Raw genomic sequence first — 17853 nt, forward strand, 5'->3', positions numbered from 1 at the left:
CAGAACCAAACTGACAGGAGCCATGTTTATCCTGGTGGGATTGATAGTAGGATTTGCCGGCTGCTTGTTCAGCAGCAATAAGCTATGTGGCTTGCTCATACTAGCAACCCCCAAGCAAATGATTTGTCTTTACCTGTGTTTCCTTTCCTTTTACACTGAAAGTGTTTGTTCTTACTAAACACAGCCATCGATATATTGCTTTGTGTGCACATGACTTAAAAAAATTCAAAGAACAGTACTTTTGAAGAGCAGTAGAACAGAGTGATAATAGATTTGATCATGCCTAACCTTTAGTCTTTTTCCAAATTTCTCTGAAACTTTGAAAAAATGTTTATTATCGTCCACATATAATTTGGGTCAAGAATGTCACAAAGTCTGTAGGAATTTTAACATTTGCTACCAGTAATTCATGAGATTGTGCATTTAAGTAAGCTAATGCTGAAAGAAACACTTCTGTTCTCTATGCTGCACAGACTGGCATAGTATGTGTTCAAACATTGGTGGGTAATCCAGGGCTTCCTTGGTTTACATCAGGCAGTGCCAATATTCTGACACGTGCTGCTTTGGTATTCCAGCTGGCACATTCTGTCTGTTCTCACAGCAGTTTCCCAGTGTGTTTTTGTAGTTTGCAGTCCTGTGACTGTCCTGTTAAAGACTGAAGGTATTTAAACCTCTAGAGGATGTGGGTGCTTGTATGTGTGTGTGTACACGCGTGTTTGATCACAAAACATTTGCACCCATTTTTTAAGAATAACGTGACTGCACTGCATCTTAGATACTAGTCCTTTAATTATAGGTTGCACTTACACGGTTAATGTATATATGCTGCTTTTTCTGCAACACCCTAACTTTTTTAAAACTGTTGTTTGTATTTCAAAACTTAAAATCTTTATTTTAATGAAAATTTGGTTGGGGTGTGACACAGACTATATCAGTACAAACAGTGTCACTTACTGTCTGTGCCGGTTTATTTCTCTCTTTGCTTCTAAGGCAGGCCTAGTAGCTATCTGGGAGGGATGGAAAGACAAAGGGTTGCTGAAAGAATTATCAAATGTATAGGGAAGAGGTCTTCTCTTGGGTATTTCTGAGAATAACGGATACTATGAGAATTACTTTTAATATAACACTGCAGGGTTCTGTGCATATCTAATAACGCTTTTCAGAATGTATATGAGGTGGTGATATATATTATTGGAACCTTGTGTAGATTTCTGCTATTGAAAATTTGTATTTTTTGTAATGCAGGCTGATACAAAGCTTCAGAATTTCCTGACGTTTCAAAGGTTTAACATCATGGCTTTAGATTTTTGCTTTTTGGTCATATTAGGTCAAATTGTAAGGTTAATCCATTACTTATTTTCCCCACCAGCATAAACAATCAAAATACACTCTTCACTATGTTTGTGATACATAATTTTATAACTGTAATCATCTGAATAGACTGGGAATTTCTTAATCTAGGACTGCAGTGGATCTTGACTCCAGCTAGCTGTTGATCTCACTCATGAACTTCTTCTCATGCTAAACTGGGGATCTAAAAAATTACATCCTTACAAGTGGTGTGGGGAATAGTAAATGTTCAATGTACAGTACTAGTGCACGCTAACAACTAAGAAAGGCTTGAGTGAGGCTAGAAGGAAGACTGCACAGCTGAACAGCAAAGTAACGAAGGCCAAAGAAATGAGAAACTATCCTTTGATATGCTGAAGTTTCAGCTAAATGAAGAAAACAAAAGGATCATCAGCTTTAGCATATGGAAGTAGGCCTAAAGGCAGGAGGGTAGGAAGTTTTATTCATTTCTCAAACTCCCCAAAATGCTATTAAGCCAAAATAACATTTTTCATATGTAGCAGGAACAAGAGGCACTTGGGGACTGAGGGATGACAAGGAGACCTCAGCAACAGCAAAGCTGCTGCAGGATGTTGCAGTATTGTTCATTGCTGTGAAGGAAGAAGTGGCATTGTAAAACCCTTGTTAGGGGTGAGCTGCAGCTGAGTATCTTAGAAGTTACAGTGACTGCAGAATAATTTGTAGAAGAAACAGACAAAATGAGCAATAGCAGATTGCTGAGAGTGTATTATGTTAACTCATCAGAGAAAACTCAAGGGCAAAATTGAAAACAAGAGAGTTCTAGGGAGCCTAAGAAGTGTAGGCATGTAAGCTGGAGATCAGCATTGTGCAGCTTAGTAGGAGCTACAGTTATGGACATCCCAGCACCTGGTGAATAGGCTTTAGTTGCAAAGATCCAGTGGAGTTTTGAGAGAGAAGTTCTGCCTTACCCTTCATGCTTTTTGAAGTGGCCATCAAGCAAGGCCACTAATAAGTGTTTCTGGTTGTTGCTGATTTCTGCATCTATTTCCAAAGACTTTCAAGGATACGATGCCATGATGAGAGAGAGAAGGTTTCTCAAGAATAAAAAAAAAAAGTCAGAAAGGAAAGAAGGGGGGCACGAGTAAATGATGGTTGAGGTGGGGACCTCTACTATCCCATCTATTCATCATTGTCCTGGGGAAGAAGTAGAGAGGGACACCTCACTGGTGTTGGAAAACTGTTCGAGCCAGTAAGGACATGGACTGCTTGTGGAATTGCAGCAGGATTGTAGCTAAACAAATTCAGTTAGAAGACAGCAGTGTCTGGGAAATAAAAGGACTGATGAAATATAGTGTAACAATGTGATGTGTGCGGGTGAAAACCAGTCCTAATTTCACACATAAACTGATGGCCTCTGTGCTGACTGTTACCGCTTGGGAGCTGTATTTCCAGGTAGGCATGCTAGCACAGTGCTCAGCAATGCTTTTAAGACATCTGCCAGACATATCAAACATGAAGATTTGTTAGAAGAGACATAGACAACAGAAACACAGAATATTGTTCCTACTGTGTTAATCCATGGCTTGCCTATACCCTGATTTACTGTGGGCCATTCCAGTTCCTGCATCTTGGAAAGCTAGGAGGGCAGCACAGCTGATTAGAGGACTGAAGGTATGCATCAGTTGCTGTATGAGGAACATCTGAGCTTGTTAGGACTCTTCAGCCTGGAAAATGGATATTGTGGTTTGTAAAAATCGGAACCAGTGTGAAAAGGATGGGGGCTGGAGTGCTTGTGGTCTCCCCCAGCATAAAATATTGGGATCATCGAAAAGTAGCAAGTAGGCAGTTCAAAAAATAAGAAGGGTATGTTGTTTCATGTTACAGGCAGCAGACATGGGGAAGGTCTGTCAAAGAATGCTGGAGTTGCAGTAACTTGCAGGATTATACAGGGCTAAGTATATAGCTTAATTGAGGATTATTAAATAGCCTGCATCAGGCTCAGAATCCCCTGAGGTGGAATTAGAGGCTGGAAACATGTTGAAGGGGGTTGTTAAGTATGTTTGTTCTATTTCTTTTGCCCCCATCACATTCTCCTTCTGGCCCCTACTGGAGATTGGATGCTGGCTAGACCCACCTTTGGTCTGAACTAGTTTGGCTTTTTGCATGTTATGTTCAAAGATCCATTTTAAGAATAGTTAGGTGTTGCACTTAGTAAGCATCATAGTCTGCTCATGATATAAATATGGAAATGCTGATAGTAGTTGATTAAGAAATAACTAATATTCTCAATTGTTGTTAGTTTGTGGTATATGCAACTAAACCAGGCCAAAATAGTCACTGAAGATTATTACAGATATTGTGAAGTATTGTGAAGAAATAATCAATTGTAGAATTTCTTACAGGTTGTACTATCTATTCATTGTCATTTTTCAGAGAATATAGATGTTTCTCTTAGAGAATAAAGTGTTTGCTGCTGTGTCCTTCAGACCACTTGCCACTGTTTGAGTCTCAAATTTTGGTACAGTCTCTGGAGGCCTGTCCTGCCTTCAGAGGCATAATATTTGCATCTCAAGGACGTATGTTTTGTTCAAGATGATATCACTGTATGTGATTAGTGTCATTACTAGCCATATGTTGGGGCTGTTACCTCTCTTTGTTCGGTTATATCAATCCTAATCAGAAATTCACTTCAACAGCAAACCTTTTGGAATACTGTCATGGAGTATCAAGCACAGCATTGCCAGCCGATCCAGAGAGGTGATTGCGTCACTCTGTACTGTGCTGGTGCAGCCTCACCTTGTTTGGGTGCCACAGTACAAGAGGGACATGAAATTACTGTCCAGAGGAGGGCAACAAGGATGGTGAAGAGTCTGGTGGGGAAGGCTTATGAGAAGAGTCTGAAATCCCTTTGTTTATTCAGCATGGAGAAGAGGAGGCTGAGGGGGGGAGACCTCATCAAGGTCTATGGCTTCCTGACGAGCATCCGGAAAGGGGCAGGTGCCGATCTCTCTTTAGCAACCAGTGACAGAACCTGAGGGAACGGCATGAAGCTGAGACAGGGGAAGGTTAGGTTGGATGTTAGGAAGAGGTTCTTTCCTGGGAGGGTGGTTGGGCACCGGAACAAGCTCCCCAGGGAAGTGGTCACAGCACCGAGCTTGGCTGAGTTCAGAAGCATCTGGATGGTGCACTCAGTCCCGTGCTCTGACTTGGCTGGGCCTGTGTGGAGCCAGGAGTCGGACTCGATGGTCCTTATGGGTCCCTTCCAACTCCGCATATTCCACGATTCTGTGAGTCTTCTCAGAAAATAAGTTGCATATTTATATTGAGATGATGTTGCTCTGTCAAGAAACGCTTACTGCCACTCCTGCTTTATTCATAGGTGCAATATGCCTTAGTGCTTTTGGCTTCTTTTCATGTATAATTTGAAACTGCAAAATAATGAGGGTCTTTTTGATTCCTAAAAAAGCAGAACCTGTAAAGACAGTCAAAGAACAGCTTAAGAGTTTCTTTGGAAAAGGATGACTTTGAGTCATTTCATTCTTCAGTCTTTTCCCACTGCCCACTTGAAATCTGGGAGGTCATTGTAGAGCAAGAATACTTTGGTCCTTTTAAAGGTAATGGCTGCCATTTGTAACTGGTAGTTTGTCTTTTGCAGCAGATCTTGGTGGTGTTTGAAGGGAGAAAATGAGTTACTTGGTTTTGAAGTTAGAGTGACAAAGGCTGTTAGTTTCAGCTGGTGTATGACAGTGCTGTTGTGCAGAGTTCCTGCCCACTGGAGACAAGTGGTGCTGGCTTGTTCCTGGTGGCAATGCTGCAGTTTATGCCACTGCTCTGTAGCTGGATGAAGAGTAGAGAGCTTAGTTAAAACTAACCCAACAAAAAGTAATTATTAGCTGAATTAATGTAACAATAGCTGTGGCACATAAAAGAGACTGCTGGCAGGTGGAGAGGGGAAGGATGGTCTGGGGCAGAAATGAATGCTTGCCAACAGGGGAATGGGAAGGCTCTTTTCTTAGGGCCGTCCTGAGTGTCATGGTTTTACCCGGGCTGAGAGCCGAGATCCAGGCAGCTGCCTGCTCCTTAAAGGAAAAGAGCAGGGAAAGGTTGGGGGTGGGGGTGTGTGTGTGAGGCAAGGGAAGGGAAAAGGAAGGGGCAAATAACAACCCCAAAACCAAGAAACCAAAAGCCTGTGGGTTGGGATAAGGATAGTTTACTAAAATAGCAGAATGATAAAATATAACAATGCTAACAGGACTTCAGAGCAAAAATATATGAAGCTGTTGATACACAATGCAGTTTCTCACCGAACCCACAACTCAGGCCGTGCCACCCAGAGCCGTCCCGGAACCCGACCGTCCCCCAAAACCCTCACGTCCTGGAGCTGCCCCTGCTCCTCCTCCCATCAGCCACATTTATACTGAGCAGGACGTAATTGGCATGGAATACTCTCTTTGGCCAGTTTGGGTCACCTGTCCTGGCTTCGTCCCTCCTTTCTCATGAATAGAGACATACGAAGAGCTGAGAAAGTCCTTGACTGTCTGACAGCAACTAAAACCATCAGGGTGTTATCAGCACTGCTTTCATTTTAACTCTCAAACACAGCATTCCATCCGCTGCTACTAATGAAGTTAACTCCATCCTGACTGAAACCAGGACACTGAGTTAACTTGATTTGAAATAAATGGTGAAACTGCTGTGAAGCTTTGAATGCATTGCCGTTGCCCGTGGACCCTCTACTTAAAGATGTAAAGGTTCTATTTGCAAAAGCAATCGAGTAGCTGGAATTGGTAAAAGCATCATTTTCAATTAGTCAGGTCTGTGTATAGGAAGATTTCTCAACCAAAGATACAGTGTGATCCTTGTAATGCCTCCTTAGGGAATATGGGGAAGTACCAAATATGCAGAGAAGATGACAAAAGAGTGAAATTGTCTTTTTCTAATAGCATTCTTGGCTTAGGGAGTTCCTATTATCAAACTTGCATTTTAATTGGATTGTAAACTGCTGTATGGCTTGTGAAGTGTTCTGCCAGGTATTTAGGGAACTGCTAATTCCTGCAAACACTTCCAAAGACCATTATCAGGTTTGTCTAGTTTTTACTCTTACGCTGTTCAGCAGCTGGAGTCAACATGCTTTCATTATAAATTTAGTATAATAACCAGTAAATATCTCTTCTGAGTTTATTATATGCTTATTCTAATCTTTCCAGAAACTCCAATTTTCATAATTTCGTCCCATATGCTCTTCTTTGCTCTAGTGCTCTGGGAACAGAGAGATCTAGAAAATCAAAGTCATTCTGAGGTCAAAAAAATGAATGCTCCGAGTTGAACCTTGAGGTATTTTCTGCGTTCCAGGAGTCTTTACTTTTCTGCCTCTTTCCTTTCAACTGGGTTGTCACAGCATTGGGTTGACACTTTTGAAATTTCACTGTGTTGCTAATGGTGAACAGACCTTACCTGCAGGCTCTGAAGTGAACCTGACTTCAGATGGACATACATTTAATGTAAACTTCAGTAGGAGCAAAGGGGAGGCTGTAGACTCTTTATGACAAATCAGTAAAAGAGAGAAGGAAAAAAAATCCACTAAACCCCACAAAACCCTTAAAATTAAAAGGTGGCTCTTTCCTTTGTGAAATCAACAAGTGACTTCCCTAGCTTTGCAGTGAAGTAGAACTTTAAAAAATAACAACTTCAGCCAGCTATGCAGAAATACTTGGCAATTTGACAAAAGTTTATTACTTTTTAATGTGAACAATGTGGTGTCACACATGTCCTATTGATTTTTTAATTTTTTTAAAAATTTCCATGCTTTTCGAAGCTCAGTGAAATGGAATATGTATATCTTAAGTATGCCTTATGACAAATTGCAATGAAGTGCTCATAAATTAAACGTTTGCAGATGACAGGTCTTGCAGGTGAAGTGCTTCATCCAGACACAGTGCCGAAGCGAGACATGAGCAGCAATTGGATTTTCTCATTTCTGAAACATACAATTACTCTCCTATGTGAAAGGAATGAATCTCTGTGTATGCCAATAACATAATAAGAGATGAAATGAATTTACTCTCATAATTTAACCAGGAGGGGCTATATTTTACAGAGGGTGATAAATTCGTTCAGCGCTTGCACTAGCATACCGCATCACCTTTAAGATGTGCTGTCACGGGTGCTGAGTAGCTGGTGCATTCTGTTGGTGAAGGTTCTGGTTAGTGTTTGCAGCATTACTGTTTAGCTGCCTTAACCATTAAAGTCAAATGGATATGGCTTTCTAGAGACTTTAAATAAAATAGGATTCGTAGTTTTCCTGACAGAAGTAGCAAATGTGACTCTCTCTAGACCAGAGTTCTCTTGGGCCTTGGTCACCACAAAGTAGGATCCCCTGTGCTTTTTCCTGGCTGGTTGAGGCAGACACAGAGAAGGTTGGAGAGGAGGAGAATCAAATTAGGTGGTCTCACTTCTTGCTTGACCACTGGCACTCACAGCTGCTCAGCACTGTGAGGTGCCTTCTCCTCTCAGGTGGTTAGTTGTGCTTGCTAGATGCAAGGAGCTAGACAGATGCTGTACTGTTCTACAACCTTCTAGGTGTACTTGCTGTTTCGTTATGGAAATAAGTTACATAGTAACTTGCGGAATGACATCAAACCAGGACATACCTGTTGGTCCATGATAAACTTCTCTGTTATTCTACTTGTGCATCTGTAATGAATAATGGACTTAATAGTGTAAAATTTTCTTAAAAGCAAAAGACACAGCAGAACTTGAATTTAAACTGGAGTAAAAGTAATCTGAGGATAAAAATTATGCTTCTCTGAACTGGAATGTGAAAACTGCGGAAATTAGAATGGCAGTTTGGGATGCTTTCTTATGAATGAGAAACAGTGTTGCAGTTACATCCTGATGTAGTGAAATTAACAGCAATTCATTCTGGCTGTTGGAATAATTTTTCTGGGTTGTTGTCTTTCTTTTGGTTAGCATAAGAACATTGTCTCCCCTACTTTTGTAGTCTTTGTGGGAAAACCTAAAATGACTGCTTGATCCTGTAGATGTAGGTGGATATTTTAATTTCAAGTGAAGTTCATACTTCAGATGCTTCTCTCAAACCAGAGCCCCACCTTGCCACCTGCATACTGCAATGGAATTTTGGGGCATACTTAGAGAAGCTGTTAAGACCTTGTTTGTTAATTTTACTACAGTACAGAAAACGTCTCTGTGGGAAAAATAAGGAGATACTTCAAGAACACTTTTAAAATATTTTTGACAACTGAGATCTATTTGTGCCACAGTTTCTGTTTGATTGATAGGAAAAGAATTTACTTGAAGATTTAATTATAGCATGTTCAAGTCTGCTTTCTCATGGATGCTATTAAATATGCAGTTTCTTCTAAGAAATTGTTCTGGTGATGTTGGGATTTTTTTTTTTGGTTTTGTTTTGGAAGGACACAGCAAACTGCATTAAAAAAAGTTGACAACATTGCATCACCAATGGATTTGTTCTTTCAGATCATTCTTTATGGTTGCTTTTTTGCATATTTTCCCTGTCCCTCTGTTTTGGGGAAAATGGCTGAAACAGCTGATCTAGTTGATCTGCTACAAGATTCTCATGTTTCAAACCACAGTGTTGATGTGTGAGGTTTATTACGTACTCTTAACTTCCAGTGGGTGAGTTATATATGAAATAATCTTGGTACAGCAGCCATTTGGGAATCTATGCATGCCTTTAAGTGGGAAAGGAGGGCAAAATATGCAAGCTGTCCATGGAAATAATAATGAGGGTAGTGGCCAAAGAAGCAAAAACTGGGGATTCTTGGAATTCTTCTTGGTAACTCAGAAGAAGATAAGATTCTACCAAGTAGTTTAATAGCAGAGAAGGTTTCTTTCTAGAAGGCTTTATCAACTCAACAGGAGAAATAAACTGCTTTTAGGGGCTTTCGTTCCAGAAAGGGACATTTCCTGTGCAAACTCTGTACTATTAATGAAAGCCTTCCCAATAATCATCCAGGTCCAAGTCTTCTGTTCCATGTCTTCCCGTCCTTGCTGCCCTCCTGCCAGAGTTCCCAGAACTGCAGAGACACAAGCAGTGTAACTGAAAGCAGGGGCTGTAAATCGGGGGAGTTAACCTCCGCAGACATTGCTGTAACAGGGTGTGTGTTGCCCCTGCACCGATGTAACTGTTAGAGCTGTGTTCTGAGGAGAGGAACTCGGGGACAGTTTGGTTGCTTTGATCCAAGCTCAAGTAGCGGTTACAGAGACTTCACACCTTTCTCAAATAAGGGTGAGGAACTGGCGTGATACAGAGATGAGGTACACCAGTTCTAGAGTGTGATTTTTGTGACTGTCCTAAGGCACAGGTTTTCAGTTCACTTGTAGGATACTCCACGTGTGTATATGCTAATGTTGCAAAAATGATGCAGTGCTTAGCTGCCAGCTCGCTGTTTCTTGCTTGTCACACTTCAGGGAGGAGAACTTGGCTTTGTGGCCAGCATCTTGGATGTAGATGCAGCAGACTTTCTATTTGGTTTTTAGTAATGTAACCTAGTAAGTGACATAAAAGCTAGGACTGCAAAGATACTGAAGCTGAAATCCAGTAATGAGTATGAGATGCTTAATTGTTTTCATAACTGTAAGAATTTCACAGTTGTAAAGCAGCCTCTTTCACTTCACAGATCAGTGGTTTTAATCCGATGAGAACAAGCAGATACAGAAATATAAGCAGGTAAAGAAAATGAACAAACAGGTAGAAGTAGAAAAGGACAAAGAAAAAGTAGTTTGTGCATAGAATGGTACTGCTTCTCATAGATGAAAGGTTATTTTTCATAGAGGATTTGGTCTGATGCTTGAACAGTTCAAGTTTCACAGAGTTTATTCTGGAACCCATTGTAGAGTAAAGAAGAGTCTGGGGGTTTTGTGTCTAAATGCCTTAAATGACAGATATGATGGATGCTTAATGTGGAACAAATGCATAAAGGATTCAGTAGTGTGCTTTGATTTGTGTTACTTGTGGTGCTAATGGCTTTGCAGTATTTCAAAGCAGCTTGTGTATATCTTTATCATTTCCAGTATCCTACTCCAAATAAATTTAACAGAGTTTCTTTGATTGTTTTAGAGGTGTGTTTGATGCTTCCCTCAAAATGGCTGGGTTCTATGGACTCTACACTTGGCTGACGCACACTATTTTTGGAATTAACATAGTCTTCATACCATCTGGTAAGAATTCGAACAATTATAATCTATTAATAGATAATAATACATAATTATTTATTGTACAAGATCAGTAGGATGAAATGCTGCAGATAGGATTAGTCTTGAAGTTATTTTTAGAGAACATTAAATCAGAAGCTGGCAGCTATCAGAGTTGCAAAGACAACCTTAATATGGTTGGTTTGTGCAAATGTCTTAAGACAGTTTCTAATTACAGGATTGGCTACTTTTTTTATCCTAACACCTGAGTCTGCGTGAGCTCAATAAATGGTATGAACTTAATGAGTACCTATTTGATTTTTTGTTCTTTGTTCCCTGTTAATTCCTCCATTTTCATTTCCTTTTTATTGCTCGAGCCCCATGATGAAAGATACTACGACAAATAGAATACTTTTGTGATATGCATTGTGGTTCCAAAGAACTTCTTAGCATTGATTGTTTCTTCCGAGTTTAATTTAAGCTATCATGGATGTAATCATTCTATGGAAGTACTTTACATTTTTTTTTTTTTTTGTAGCTTGTATTTTCAAAATCTTTCAAAATCAACTGTGAACACATGTAGCATTGCTAACTAATTATTCCAGGGTTGTTTCACAATGACCATGGGTAGGGTGGAGAGAAGTCCTGACTGCTGTCTTACCACAGAGCCTTGCCCTTCTTTGTTTTCATAACACGTTACCTGCCGGCTATTTTACTTCACCAGTCTGTTTCTTTTGCTGGGTATAATTCTTTCTCCCTTCTATTCAGCCCAAATCCTACCAGGTTTTAACCTCACTCTGCCTGCGTTGGCTTTTTTTCTTCCATGGTTGACAGGTGCTAATTTTTCAAGATGCCTAAATTCAGGACGATGGGGTATCATGAAAACACACAATAGAGGCGTGCTTCTTGTTCTCAGGACTGTTGTCTGACTGTATGACAAACCTCTAGTTTTCCTTTATTTAATCTTAGCTTTGGAAGTGGCTGATCGCTTTTCACTAAAAAATCCTCTCTCATGTTTCTCTTTTGCCTCTCTTCCCCTAAAAATACTAAAAGTACTGGAAGTAATGACAAAAATAAGAATGGTTCAACCTTCATGTACTAGAGAAAAAAAGGGAAGCTATAAAGCAACAAAAGCAATATGATAGGAAATAGCTGCATTATAAAGTGCAGCTATCTTAAAGGCATTGGTCATCATTAGTGCTACCTAGAAGATAATAATTCCTTTTCTTTCATCTACAAGCAAAAACCTAAACCAAAAAAAGAGAGAAAATAGCCATAATTATGTTGTGTAATGCTAATTCCTGTTGCATGGAATTAGACTGACAGCAGTACTGCTTCGCTGTAGATCAGCCTAGAACAGGTGCAGGGGGTGCAGCTATGGGTGTGCCCATGTGCGCATGTGGAAGCGCCTGAGTCTCAGATGTTACATTTGCCTGGTTGCTCACAGTGCTACTGACATTCTCCTGGTTGGCTGCAGGAGGCCTGGTAAGCCTTCTGCTCGTGTGCTTCCCTGTACACAGCTGGTAGTTTGTGGTTATGTAAAAGCTTGAAATGTGCACAGTTGGTATAACTTTAACATTTTCTGACTCAGTCCTTCCTTTGGGAGTAACTCCTTATGACTGGCAGTTGGGGAAGTTTCACTGTATGGGAACTGTGCCGTTTTCTGTTGCAGCCTAAACTGCAGCTGTAAAACACCAAGAGCCTTATGTGGCATTTCCTCAGTGTCTTATTTACAGCAGTTGACAGAAATGGGACCAGCGGGGTGGCGAAAGTGTCAGAAGCATCAGAATTTAACTGTGTATATACCTGTGAAATACGTTTCTCTGGTCTCTTTCTCACCTCTGCTCCCGTGTGCTCTAGCGTTAGCAGCAATCCTTGGAGCGGTGCCGTTCCTGGGGACATACTGGGCAGCCATCCCTGCAGTCCTGGATTTGTGGCTTGTGCAAGGACAAGGATGCAAAGCCATTTTGCTCTTGGTTTTTCACCTCTTGCCAACCTATTTTGTAGATACAGCAATTTATTCAGATATATCAGGGTAAGTACATCGAAGACTTTTAAAAGTTAGTAATGTGAAAAAGCTTAACCATCATTGATGCCTTCAATTAAATTTCCTCTTCTGAAGCATGCAGAACAACTATCTTCAAGCATACCTCATAATAAGAAGTCTCCCTGGCCTAAGTGCCTTTAGTTTCCCAAGCTTCTTTCTGTGAACTTTGTCGCTTCAGAGGTCTTGAACTCGTTCTCAAAGTCACCCAAAACAGCTGATCTAGTTGATAAAATAATTCTGAGAATAGCTGTGCTATTTATCTAATCATTGACTAAAGACTTCTAGCATTTTCCTTTGCACCCCCTAATGCCAGATGACACTGCAGAGCAAACAAGATACAGATGAGCTAGTTAGGGACCTGAAAAAAACTTTCAGAATGGATCCTTTGAATTTTGAGGATTTGAAGCCAGACTGTGTGTTTTACCACTGTACCCCAGTGTTAAAATCTGTTGGTTACAGATTGATCTTTGAATGTGTTGAGACAGATGAAATAGTGAAACTGGAGTTAGGCTCCTACTGAGACAGTGGCTGATGCTGCTTCCCTGTTGTGGGAGGTGGGCAGAGATTCCTTGGCAAATCTTGCTAGGCGTTTCTCTGCCTCTCTTCACTTGAAATGTCTCCTGGTTTCAGCTTTGAGTTTGTACACAAAGAAACAAACTTCAAAGGATGGAGGCATAGCAAATGTCTGCAGTTGTCGTTGGAGTGCAATTGAAACGTCCACTGACATTTTCTGCTGCTGAAATACCTGGGGAATCCCTTTACACAGTTCAGATTGGAAGATAAAGCAGCAACAGAGCTGGTGAAGATAGAAACTGTCAGGCTTTGTATGTGAAAGGCATGTTCACAACCATGTTCAATATAGATATAAAGTATTACAGTCACAGCTGTCAGGAATAGACCTAGTAAACTATTTGGACAGAGAACTTTATGGTCCAGGCTAGTTACATGCTCATTTGTGCTGATTTTTTCATTACAGTTAATGTAGGATAAGGACATTAAGTGTTTAAGTTCTTTGTTGTTAGTATACTTGTTCACCAAATATAATAACACTGAACAGAGAGAGCCTAATGATAATATGAATTATATTAATAATAATTTTCATAGACTGTGGCACTAATTATTTTGCATTAATTAAAGCTAACAGGAAAAAGTGTAATAACATTATGATCTTTTTTTCCCAACAATAAGTCATGGATAAATGCAGGGCTAATAGCTATTTAACCAACCAATAAATCTCCTACTTACTAGAATACATTTTTTTGACAGTAGGGGATGCAGGCTCTGTTTACTGTCCAGAAAATGTATGTGGCAGGAATAGATTTTCTGACAGTGGAGCAAAACTGTATTCTTCCCATTAAACAGAACAATAAGCATCCTGCTGTCTTGCAGATTAAATTAAATCTATTTGAAATAGCTATAATTAGGTTATGCAGGAGTTTCCAAATGCATTAAATTTATTCTGCAGTCCTATTTCATCAGGTGGTCTGTTGTTTAATTTAGCAAACTAACCATAAGAGTGTTTAAACTGATGCAAATGCTGGAAAAATGTTATTTGAAGCTTTGGAAGGTTCAGAAATTAATCGTGTCTACTGTTGGAGAAATATAAAGCTTTAACATCAAGTCTGTCCCCTCAAAAAAACAGTCTGGTCATACCAATAGGTTCTGTTTGATCAAAGTCAGATGTGATTGAGGTGTGTGTATATGATGTAGTGTCATGTTTCATGGTTTCAGTCCTCGCTCAGCTGGGATGAAGACAGAGACTGGCAGTGTGGAAATCGGGTAGAAGTCATGGCTGTGGTAGAAACTTGGCAGAAACTGCTGGAGCTCTGATCTGACTAGCTTGTATTTTCACTCCATTACACTCAGAATTTAGAGCAATGTCCAGAAAATCGGGTGCTAAGTTTCAGATGTAGCTTTTCCTATATACTAGAACTTCAGCTTTAAGGATGAAGCACGATGAGCAGGCTTTGTGTAGCTGCTGTCAATGGGATTCGTGTTGTGCATCTCAACTGAAAGATGGACAACAAAACCTGCACAGCTTGCTTGCTGCCCTAAGAGTTCTTCCCAAAAGCTCTACTGGCCCCAACTTTCCAGGAAATACTGTTCTATTCTTAAAAATCTGGTTTGACTTTTCGTCTGTAAACATTAAAAGCTATTGATAAACACTGTCTGATGTTTTGTAAAAAAATGAGGTTGTTTATTTTCAAGCAGGGTTGTTTATTTGAAGAGTATATGCTAACTGTTTTTTGGAAGATGCAGGTTGCTGTCATTGTGCAAATTAATGTCTCTGCTCGGGGGTGCCCGTGTTGCCAGCTGTCTTAAAATTTAACAGCTCTCGACATAGTGTGTGAACGTTGTTTTGTAATCTGTTTTGAAAGTGGAAATGCTTCTGCCCCTGACTCCTCCAGACATTCCTCAGCAGAGGTCTCTGAAGTAGCTACTCAGTTGTGGGTATTACCTGTATTCGTGCTGTAAATCACGGTTTGATCTGTTGTGCAAATGTGGCTTGTACCGTCTGTGCAGGCATTCAGGCAGCGGTTTATAGTGTCAATATGGGTAACTGTAGCTAGCTGTGCCATTTTGCAGGCTTAATAAAGGTTCATGAGTAATTCGTATTTCATAATTGATAGTGCTGTTGTTTGCTGTTCTTAATTTCATTTTGTTCTGCTTGTGCCTTAATTCCAGAGGTGGCCATCCCTACCTGACGGGTCTCGCGGTAGCTGGTGGAGCCTACTACCTGGGGCTGGAAGGAGCCATCATAGGACCAATTCTACTTTGCATACTTGTGGTTGCTTCCAACATATATAGTGCCATGTTGGTGAGTCCAACGAATTCAGTGCCCACTCCATCACAAGCAGCGTGGCCGCTACAGATTTACCGGTAAGTTCTGAGTGTCCTAGGTGGAGCGCTGTGTTTTCACACGGATCAGTGCGTGTATGCAAGGGCACAGAGAATGTGCATGTGAGTTTTACATGTGAGTCTGCCTACCCTTTTATGTGTCTGTTGAAGTATTTGGAGAGGACTCAGCTGTCCTATAGTCTAGAAATAATTACGGTCAAGTAAAATATTCACTGGAACTTGTAAGCTTAAAGTGTTTGTTAAATATCTCTTCAGCTTGTTACAGGAGGTAACAGGTGATTTAAAAAAAATCACTCTTAATAGCTTTTCATACTATAATATATTTTCATTGTGCTAGGAGATGACTTAGCATCCTTTTTTCTGTGTAAAACTATTAATCACAGATACCTAACATTGAGTGTTTACTGTCCTTACTAAGAGGTCTGCCACTAAGTATTGCATTTTTATATGTTACTGTACAGTACTGCAAAATGTAAATAAACATACTTAAATTTTAAAATTGTGGTAGCTTTAGATGCCATTATTCCATTACAAGTATGATCTTGATTAGTATTTTTATTGAAGTTACTGACATGGAATATAGAAATGTATCTTTAAACAGTAAAGAAATGGGATTAATAAATTCCTAATTGAATACTTAATTAGAGTTGGAAATCGTATTGTGAAGTTATTAATGACAGTAGCCATTTTAATGTCTCTACTGTCTTGTTCAATTACATAGGTTAGCTCATTATGCATTTATCTTGAAGAGGATTATGTGCTTGTCAGAAGTAATCCTTTGCTTCATTCACATGAATAATGTCATCTTTCATATGGGTAACTTTGGAGAAAACACACTAATTGGACCTGTCCGTAGTCTCTGACTTGCAGAAGTTCTGTTCCAGCACTTTCTGTATATGCAATAGGTAGAGCTTCCACAGTACACACAAAAATCTGCATGGGGGGGGGGGGGGAGGGGGTGTGTTTCCTGTTTAATTTGTAGGAAACTGGATATTTGTAATAACTCAACAGAGTCTGACATTTTTTCCCCGCTCCCCTTGCTGCCCCCAGGTCATCTAGAGAGAGTCCTGAGGAGATTAAAACGGCTGCAGAGTGACGAACATGCTGTGCTGCACCTATTAACACGAGAGAATCGCTCTTCTGTCTTGAGTTCACAAGAGCCATGGCCTTCTACCCCTTCCCAGCTGTGCGTAGGGGCAGCTCACAGGGAAGCATCGCTTGGGTGTGAGGAGAAACCACTTCTCAGCATCTGCTGGCCTTACGTTATTGTGCACTTTGCCCCTTCAAGAGAGAATGTCTACTTCCCATGGCTTTACGTACTAAACACATGGTTCAGCTGCCTTGCTGAGGACCTTGAAGAAGACCTTCTGTCTTCGTAAAAAGAGTAGTTAAGAGGACGGGTGTATCCACTGAAGTCATGAATTTACCTGCTGAAATTACTAACTTGGCTTCTATTTATTGGGTTATTTGTGTTATTAAATTGCAGTAGCTTTAAAGCGAGCGAATTCCAGAATATTTATTCTTAGTTAATCTGGTGGCAAAAAAAAAAAGGTGTAAACCACTCATTGTTAAGTGAAAGTAGAATATAGTTATTTGCTGCTCCTTGAAGTATTTCTTTCGAGGTTTTGACCATCATCTGTAACTGATGATAACACTTAAATATTATCCTCTTACATGCACTGAAATGTAATGTTGTTGGAGACTGGTATTTCTGATACCTTCCTGACACTAGCAGACATGCAAATTGTTAAATGTGGATTTTTCTCATCTTGAAATGGGATGACATGTTTAGGTGGTTTGAATTCTGCCCCATTTACAGTGAAATCCGATAGTATTTTGCTGCTCACTCACTCTCCCAGTGGAGTCATCTTGTCAACTAAATTTAATGAAAGGCCTTAAGTGTTTTCAGGCAGAGGTAATCTATGGTTGTCCCTTCTACTTCCAGTAATAGGAATAAGTTGAATGGGGATTGTTCCATGTTGGTTTCCAAATGCTGTTTTCGAGTTCAGTTAACTTTTCAAACAAATTCCAGTTTATTTCCAAAGAGGAGGGGGAGAGAGCATGGATTTTCGTTTGGTTGAGTTCAGTTTGTGATTTTTTCCCCTGTAAACCTCTGGCCAAATATCTTAGTAAGATATATTAAGATCTATCTTAATAATAAATGGAGTTCTTAGAGTCCTGAAATGGTGTGTTGCCTAGGTCACAGCATCAACCTCCTCTAGTGCTTTTTTCCATATAAAATTTGGCTTAAGTTGCAATTTTGGTGCCATTTAAGGCCTTTTGTATCAGTTGTTGAAATATTTTGACACAGTGGATCTTTATAAGTAGATCCTTTGGTTTTTTAAAATAGAAAGTGGGGTTTTTTTGGTAGCAATTTCATACTCAAACAGCTTTTCCACAAGTACAGCAAGGCCCTGGGTACGTAGTAGCAGATGCACATGCTTAACCAAAGAACCACCTTT

At 40.1% G+C, this 17853-nt stretch overlaps 1 protein-coding gene across 1 annotated transcript in view; it reads left to right on the forward strand.

The window, feature by feature from the left end:
- The window catches only part of TMEM245 (transmembrane protein 245), a gene marked incomplete at its 5' end in the record, with an annotated part of 79123 nt that extends 62432 nt beyond the window's left edge, over window positions 1–16691 (forward strand). Inside the window, 4 exons of the mRNA XM_084280184.1 lie at window positions 10412–10512; window positions 12346–12520; window positions 15218–15412; window positions 16442–16691. Coding sequence (XP_084136310.1) covers window positions 10412–10512; window positions 12346–12520; window positions 15218–15412; window positions 16442–16487 — 517 coding nt within the window. The 3' untranslated portion in view covers window positions 16488–16691. The remainder of the gene's footprint in view (window positions 1–10411; window positions 10513–12345; window positions 12521–15217; window positions 15413–16441) is intronic.
- Window positions 16692–17853: the final 1162 nt, after the last annotated feature.

The sequence above is a fragment of the Gallinula chloropus genome (genome assembly GCF_964237585.1).
Source record: "Gallinula chloropus genome assembly, chromosome: 2".
Classification (NCBI taxonomy): domain Eukaryota; kingdom Metazoa; phylum Chordata; class Aves; order Gruiformes; family Rallidae; genus Gallinula; species Gallinula chloropus.